Source organism: Anopheles maculipalpis, chromosome 3RL, assembly GCF_943734695.1.
Source record: "Anopheles maculipalpis chromosome 3RL, idAnoMacuDA_375_x, whole genome shotgun sequence".
NCBI classification, from domain to species: domain Eukaryota; kingdom Metazoa; phylum Arthropoda; class Insecta; order Diptera; family Culicidae; genus Anopheles; species Anopheles maculipalpis.
This window is the reverse complement of record NC_064872.1, coordinates 87,496,206-87,503,986: the sequence shown is the minus strand read 5'-3', so window position 1 is coordinate 87,503,986 and position 7,781 is coordinate 87,496,206. Positions and strand designations below refer to the sequence as shown.

At 43.4% G+C, this 7,781-nt stretch overlaps 6 protein-coding genes across 6 annotated transcripts in view; 4 read left to right on the top strand and 2 right to left on the bottom strand.

The window, feature by feature from the left end:
- The window catches only part of LOC126562569 (protein lifeguard 1-like), a 400,503-nt gene that overhangs the window by 28,960 nt on the left and 363,762 nt on the right, over positions 1 to 7,781 (top strand). The gene's annotated exons all lie outside the window — the stretch shown is intronic.
- The window catches only part of LOC126561924 (protein LSM14 homolog B), a 204,641-nt gene that overhangs the window by 116,124 nt on the left and 80,736 nt on the right, over positions 1 to 7,781 (top strand). The gene's annotated exons all lie outside the window — the stretch shown is intronic.
- LOC126562158 (slit homolog 3 protein-like) overlaps positions 1 to 7,781 on the top strand; it is a 57,474-nt gene that overhangs the window by 40,105 nt on the left and 9,588 nt on the right. The gene's annotated exons all lie outside the window — the stretch shown is intronic.
- Positions 1,845 to 2,546, bottom strand: LOC126563028 (uncharacterized). The gene is made up of 2 exons (XM_050219636.1): positions 2,044 to 2,546; positions 1,845 to 1,974 (listed from the first exon to the last, which is right to left on the bottom strand). Exons 1-2 carry the CDS (start codon positions 2,544 to 2,546, stop codon positions 1,845 to 1,847), a joined length of 633 nt encoding a protein of 210 aa, XP_050075593.1.
- On the top strand, positions 2,706 to 3,399 carry LOC126563029 (uncharacterized). Its single transcript, XM_050219637.1, has 2 exons — positions 2,706 to 3,208; positions 3,270 to 3,399. The coding sequence occupies exons 1-2, from the start codon at positions 2,706 to 2,708 to the stop codon at positions 3,397 to 3,399; spliced, it is 633 nt and encodes a 210-aa protein (XP_050075594.1).
- Positions 4,318 to 6,446, bottom strand: LOC126561135 (integrator complex subunit 9). The gene is made up of 3 exons (XM_050217080.1): positions 6,438 to 6,446; positions 6,171 to 6,362; positions 4,318 to 6,108 (listed from the first exon to the last, which is right to left on the bottom strand). Exons 1-3 carry the CDS (start codon positions 6,444 to 6,446, stop codon positions 4,318 to 4,320), a joined length of 1,992 nt encoding a protein of 663 aa, XP_050073037.1.

The following is a 7,781-nucleotide window of genomic DNA, read 5'->3' as shown; positions in this document are numbered from 1 at the left end:
TGCGTGGTAAGTGTGGGTGCACTAATGTTGGACCGTTAGAGATGGTATTCATTTGTTTACATTCCGCGTACACCACTGATTCTTGCGATGACTTGCGCGGTTGAATTCGGGTTAGTAGGGATAGCCGAACGGAATGGTATACTCCATATATCCGGATGACTGTGACCGGACGACCTTTCTCACACGGGGAAACGATGAGGCAGACGAAACCCTGGCTTGATGGTAGATAAACAGACGAAACTTGTTGCTCGCAACGCGCTCGTTAAAAGCTGCTCGATTTGGGAACTGACATTTCGGTCCAGTTTGGGGCATTCGAATGTTCTGTTAAAATATTTAAAAAAGAGCCTAAAATAGTGATGAAGACTAAGCATCGTCAGGGTACGAGTTTTCAAGCAAATCAAGTAGGCAGTGCGATTTGAAGTATCCCACATTTGAATCATCCTCAACATTCGCCGTAACCCTGTGTTCCTTTCAAAATGCCGGTTGCTGTCCGTTTGGTGGAGTTTTCGGCCGCCCTTACCCTCTTTTTGTTAGTGTCCAGTGCCGGGATTTTATTGTACTGTGCGGAAAAGATAATCGTCTCAACATTGCTACTTACCGAGGTAAAGCCACGCGAAGCCTTTTTATCGCCTTTATCAATTGACTTCATTTTGCTCCTTTTTCTTTTTTAGCCACTTTTCGAACTGTTGCTACTGATAGTAATGTGCTTTCAGTACTTCTTTCTATGGTGTGCGGAAAGGTTGTACTTTGTTGTGAGCTATCTATCTGGATATGATTTATTTGTAGCTAATGTACTGAAATGAAAAACACATACGCATCGGTATCCTATCATGTAAAATTGTTAGTGTAATAAAATAAATTTTATTAAAAATCGATTTCAATTCACTCATTGTGTGGGAACAATTTCGTTCAGTGCCGATTGCGATATTCGTTTGACGCTTTCCGTAACTAATGCGGCAAAGGTTTCATTGCGAAAAAACTGTGCCGGTGTAAGTGGAAGGAAATGGTGTAGAGTAGTAAATTAATTGGCTATTTTTTAAGCATAACGTACCCACCAGCAAACCGATCACTACTACCGTTGGCCAAAATAGTAGCGACATAATACGGAACGCCATGTTCATCACGAGGTAGAACAGTATTGCACCACAGGTGAAGAGTACGACCGAGAGTAAATCGTAAGATTGCATCCAATCGGAGATGAATGTTCCATCGAATATGCTTGCAACATTGGTCTGTAAATAATGAATTTGGTTGCATTATGTATGATAATTTTATCTGCACAATTGCAATGGGAACTTACCCAAATTGGACTTTCCTCCATTTTTGAATTTAGATCTGTTTCTCTTGAGAGCGAAGTTAAACTAATCCAACAACTCCCTTAATCGTTGCGTAGCAAAGCCTGCTTTACTATTCAAATGGAACAGGTTACAGCTAGAAAACTTGTTAGAGCGATTTAAAATACACAGTACATCTTAGCGTGAGCCTATTAGTACAAGAATTGCATACTTTTAGGCGTTCTCAATTGGTACCAAATTCGATTTTTTTGTGATACTTTTCTGAAAGACTTAAGCAGAATGGAAGATGGCAACAGTTTGTATCTGCTGACCGATGGATGATTTTTTGTAGTTTTTACTTCAGCTCTCCGGAGCTTCATCAAGCTGCTCTCAGAAAAGTAATTTACTAGAACAAATTTACTAGAATAAAAATGAAAACATAGTTTAAGCAATTTCCCTCCGAACATGACTGTATTTTCGAACTTTACTAAATAATAAAGGATTAGTTGATATAGTTATGTAATTCTTCTGATCTTGGTACAATCTTTTACGAACAGAAAAGCATTCTGCTCAGTTTCGATTATTGGACATTTTTTTTGGTCGAACATTTAGCTGCATTACCACGCAAAACATTAAACGCTCCTTTACACGTCCCATCATTCGTACCTCCCAAAATGTGCTTCCGGAACCTGGTAAATATCTGCGGGAAGAAGCAAAAAGGCATTCATCGGGTGATGTTTCTGGTTCAAATTTGCAACACAGCACTTACTTCACCAACGCATCATCTACCAACGTTGCACCCATCACATACGTCCCGTTCCAAAATGGACACTTGAGCGGTGGTTGAAAGTGCTGCAGATACTCGTTATACATCGCACCGGATGCTTGCAGTAGTGCACAACCATCCGTATTGACAATGTTGCTGAGAAACGGACGGCAGTTCACCGTTGCCCTTATATCGTCACACTGCTTGATTGCCACCGAGAGTCGATAGTGTGGAATGTCCTCCCGGAAGTGTACTTCACCGCTGACAACGTAGCTGGTACGGTTGTATGCCGTAATGCGCATATCTGGCACGTACACGGGTAGATTTTTCTTCCCCACACACTGTCCGACCCGGGTCACGAACAGCTTCTTACGTCCGATCGTTCCAAACGGGTTGCCCGGTTTCAGTATGGAGAAGATGTCCTGCGCTCCATCGGTTGGTGTGAGGATTGTACCAACGCACAGGTAGAGTAGTGCACGGAACACCAAACACGTGCGTTTGACCATGACGATGACCCTGGTACAAATGAGCCTCAACTGAAGCGTACCCCGTTTTTCGACTGCTGTAAGCGCTCAATTAATACACTCTGTCTAATTATCCTGATGATCTTTGATCGTTTGCCTAACGAGATGTGAAGTCGAGTTAAATACCTGTGCAATCGTATTATGTGTCTCATTACCGAAATTATGCCTCCGCAGAGCACCACAACACTGCTCGCAGTGGTCATAGCAGCCAATTTTCAGCTCAGTGAACACTACTTCTACAATGGCATCAAATCCGGGCTTGAGCCCGACCTGAAGCACTCACTCTTCCTCGATCGCATCGGTCAGTGTCGTTGGCAGCCCGATTTGGCAATGTTCCTAGCTGACATGCGGATCGTCCAGCGAAACCACACGCATTACGTGCTTAGTGGAGTACTGCGGATTCGGCGTAACATTACTCAAACCACCACGGGTACCGTGTCGATCGAGATCTGTCAGAATACGACCCACTGCAGGCCGTTTGTAGCGCCACCGGTGAACATTGGAGATGTGTGTAAATTTCTTACCGAGCAGCGCAACAGTTCTTTGGCGAATGTATTAGAACATAGTGTGCCACCGTTGGAGTGTCCCTTCACTAAAGGTGTACGTCGAATCAATGACGCACTGGTGGATTATAAACCATTCCGGTAGGTTGAAGGAACTCACAATAATCGATTGGCCGCGTATTCTTTACTTTACTTTTTCTAGGTATTTTTCACCACATGTTAGTAAACTTTGGCGCATCGATTTTGTTGGCGAAAGCGATCATAAGCGAGTGTTCTGTATAAGGATTGAACTATTTGTCTACAGCTGGGAAGATATGCTTCCTAGGTACTGAAATGGAGCGTTTAAAGGCTTGATTGTTGTGTCTTCAATTTTGCAATTGTTTTATAAGCCTTTTTTATTGAATTACCCACTTCCTACATTTATTCGTTTTGTGTTTTTTCTAACTTGAGAAATATTTTGAACCTCGATGTTCTCGATCGCCATACATTCACATGGCTTCGAAGATCCGAATTTATTACCGTAATGATTGAAAAATCTCTTTCTTTCAGGCCCGGTGATCCTTTTCAGTGATGAGGTCTCTTATTAGACTAGGGTCGTTAGAAGAGGCTAATTGAACGAAGCCCTTTGTATGATATATCTTGGGTGAAGTCTTCTCATCCCTAGGAACGCTCGTTTGTGAGAGGCCCCTTTTTATAGGGCTTTTTCAACAAGGCTCTACTCGAAATAATGTTAAGTAAGCCCAACAGGATGAGAACACTGGTTCTCTCGTAAGCAGGACGGATTTTTGTTTTTTGTTTATTCATAAAGGATGGCCAGGCCGTATTGCTTACAATAACTTAAAAATAAGATACTCCTTATATCTTTGCTGTGAGACATTTCCTTCTCCGAGCCGTGAAAGGGCACCATATCCCGGGTGTGCTCGATTGAAGCAGGACGGATTATCCTACAGAAAAAAGTAATGAATTTTTTTATTGATGGACTAAGCTCTTTAGAAGTTGTAGTGCCAAAGTGACAAATTTAAAATTATTTCTTTCCTGACCGTAAAAATCTGGTTCTGCTGAATGAATATTTAAATTTCTGATAATTGATTGTTAATAATATAATATAATAATTATTTTCCCAATTTAGCACGTTTTCTGTGTCCTCTTAGATATGACTTCTGCAACGACAATTTATTAAGAGCGTTCAAATTAAAAGTTATTACAATACATAACTAATACTATTTGTAACAACGACACGTACTTTGCTTTTAAAAGCTTTGCACACATTGTAGCAACAAATCGCGCAACTTTAGCCGAAGACTCTGCTTTCCACCACAAACGATTTCGGTACTTTTCTCGCTCACCTTGATCACCGTATCCTCGGACGGTAGCACAAGCGTCACTTCCTCCGCACTACCCTGCTCCACCTTCAGATCGGTAAAACCATCCTGGGCGAGCTTTTTCAGCAGCAGATTAATATCCAGCGTTCCCCATTCGTATCGAACTGTACGCAGCTGGCTGTACGGTTGCGGTGGACCGGATGGTTTCGATTTATGCTCTTCGGCCAATTCTTCCTTGGTTGGTTCGAGGGGAAGCAGATCGTGTATGTTGTCCTTCACCTGCAGCAACCCGGTAATGGTGGAAACGGTCACACCCGGTTGAACTTCCTGCGGTACTATTGCCTTTGCCATTTTAGGATTTAAGTAGACGCGTCCACGTTTTCGCTTTAACGGAAGCTTAATCACTTCGCCCCGCTTAAACTTTATGATCATTTTGTCCGGGATTGGGTCAATGACAAGATCCAACTTTTGTGGTGCTATCGCCGGTGGTTGGGTGTAGTTTTCCGGTATTACTAGCACGCCCGGTTTCAGCTCTTTTATTAGCTTGTTCGCTTGCTGGAAGTTAAGCGATGTTTCTATCGGACAATACACCGTCTTAATAGCAAGCGGTTGGTACGGTGCGAGTGCTTGCATGTGTGGGAAGTCCGGTTCGGTAAAGATGATGGTGTGTAGGGGATTCGAGCCCCATAGCTCAACGAAATGTACCGCATCTCCGAACCGCAAACTCGGATGACCGCAAAACACCACACACGGCTGTCGGAACTCGGTGCTGAAGCCATCCGAGTCGATGTGCTTAAAGTGTTTCAACTTTGCGTTCTTTACCAAGCTGGCGTGAGGAAACGGTTCATCTGGGATGTAAACTTTATTCTGCTTAGACGTAGAGAGCCACTCGGCCAAGATATTCGAATAGGCCAACGAGCTATCCGCGACGGGTGAGATGAAAAACATCGGTATTTGTGTGAAGCCCTGATTGTCCAGACTGACCGAGAGACATTCGAACAGATCGTACACCACGCCGGACGGGTAGCATGGTATCAGCACCGAACCGCCATTTCGTAGCGTCATCATCACGTTCATGCACAACTCACCCAGCATTGCGTCTGGATTTACGTGCGGCGCTTGTGTCAATCCGGTCATAATGACCACATCCGAGTACTTTAGCGCAGTCTGATTGATCGGACGCGGATGAGTGGTTAGCGTGGACGAGCCACTAATATAGGAAATTTTCTCCTGTCCCGACACGATCGTCCAGTTGCTCGAACCAAGACAAAAGCCGGAACTAATCGGAGTTACCTGAAGGGCGCCAAATATGTCCAGCTTCTGATCGTACCCAGTCATCCGTACTCGTGCCAGGCTTCTGTTTACCGCATCCATGCTAAACAGATGGCGCCAGTTCTTTGGCTTAAAAACATCGTTTAACGGTACCGGTAGCTGATGTTGAATCTCTTTCCACATCCTTGCGGTACTTTCCTTCGGCGATGCCTCGATATATTCAACCAACTCTTCGAGGAAAAACCGTCCAATCTGTAGCGTCGGCTCGGTTGCATAAACTGTCCCGCAAAAGCCCGTTCCTTCGGTAATGTACGGTAGCGCAAGCATGTTGGTGTAGTTCGAAATCAGTATCACATCAATCTCCGAGAAATCGATCAGCTTTTCTAGCGGTGGCACAAACTCTGGGGCAGAATTGACGAACGCACATCCGCAGCATTCTTTTATTTCCTGTTGGAGAGGGAAACGTGTGTCTACAATGGATCCATGAGGATGCAGCTTCCCGTACCTACCCCATCTTCGAGCTGTATATCTGAGTCCCGGCAGTTCCAATTAGGTAAACACTGAAACTTTGGACTTTGCACCAGTGGCAGAGGTAGAAAATTCAACACAGAGCTTATGGAAAGGCCACAATCCAGCATAATCATCAAGCCTTTATAGCTGAGCACGTAGCATGGTTTTGCCGGATCGCCACTCAGTGCGTACTGTAAATCGAAGCATAAATGCGCAGGTACCAAGTATTAGATTAATTTAATCATTTTTGTTGAGGATTTACTTACGAGTTTCATCTTCAAAGTGCTTAATTGTTCAATAATAATGCGGAACGATGCGATACGCGGATTACGCTTTGTTTACGCCGGCTGGTATGCGATGTAAACAAATCAGCTGTCAAACTCACAATCCCGTACCAAGGTGTTTAATGAAGAGGTAGCGCATTTATCCAAGACACCGCGTAGAACAACTTTTGTTGATGCACCGACGTTATAGCAGTGCCTCAAATGTATAACAAAATGAAGTAGATAATACTGGATGAAAAAAATCTATTTATATTTATAAATCTTCATAACAAAATTATTGCAAGATCAATTGTTGAATCCATAGCTTGTATATTCTTCATGTTTAAAACTAATTTTAAATCGTGTAGCGGCAGGACCGGTGTTCAATTCCCATTCGGACCATCCCCCCGTGGTGAGGAATAACTCCGTGATATTGGGAAGACTAATAAGCCATTCGAAGGCCGGCGTGACCTAGATGGTCGTTAAGCCAAGAAGAAGTGTCATCCTTACTTACTCACTTGTCAGACGCTACAACCGCTTTGCGGTCTTGGCCTGCCGCAGCAGCGGATGATTCCACGCCATCCTCCCACTTCAATCTGGGCCTACCACGCCTCCGCTGTCCGTGTGCCATCCATTCGGAGCAAAAAGGCCATCCAGATAAAATGATCAACAATTATTTTAAAAATGAAAGCCAGATTAGGTGCTTGATTAGTTTATGTTAGGGGTAGATATGGTTCACATATTCCTCTTCTTTTGAGCGTTAAAAGAAGTTTCATAACGAACACCTTACTGCCCTTAGGTTTTGCTTCCTGGACTGCTAGTATTCGACGTGTGTTATCGGTGAAACTTTGTTTTCTTAAGCAGTTCGTGTCACCGAAGAGCTCTTTTCGGTCACGAGTCTCACTGCCGATACCATTCTAGCCATGGCCACCTCTTTCGGTACCATTCATGGCCACCTCTTTCGGGACCTAACCCGCTAAAAAGTACACACCAGCCTGATTCACTGTGAACTCCGAAAAAACTCCGGATTCGAATCGATCGATTTTATACGAATATACAGATCAATGGTTTAGTGGAACATGAGTCGGTCTTTCACTCGTTTGGGTCGTTATCAGATCCATACTGCCCCTGGTACACAGAGCAGATTTTATCACCAAGAATAAAAAAAAATCAACGAAAAATAGAAATTGCGTTCCATATTCGCGTTTCAAAATGGAAGAAATGCGATTATAACGTACATCGAAATTGAAATACACCAAAGAAAAGCGATTTGCAATTTAATCTTTCTTATTTCTTTTGCAACTTTAAGCCCCTGATGAGCAAATGCTCGGATGTGTTTGAAAAGCA

Bases quoted from the DNA above. Each gene is read 5' to 3' on its own strand.
- LOC126563028 (XM_050219636.1), bottom strand. From the start codon at position 2,546: ATGGTCAAACGCACGTGTTTGGTGTTCCGTGCACTACTCTACCTGTGC. The intron at 1,975-2,043 runs GTAAGTGCTGTG...TTCTTCCCGCAG, and splicing joins GTAGATGATGCGTTGGTGAA to ATATTTACCAGGTTCCGGAA.
- LOC126561135 (XM_050217080.1), bottom strand. The intron at 6,109-6,170 runs GTAGGTACGGGA...CCTCTCCAACAG, and splicing joins ATATACAGCTCGAAGATGGG to GAAATAAAAGAATGCTGCGG.
- LOC126563029 (XM_050219637.1), top strand. From the start codon at position 2,706: ATGTGTCTCATTACCGAAATTATGCCTCCGCAGAGCACCACAACACTG. The intron at 3,209-3,269 runs GTAGGTTGAAGG...TACTTTTTCTAG, and splicing joins GTGGATTATAAACCATTCCG to GTATTTTTCACCACATGTTA.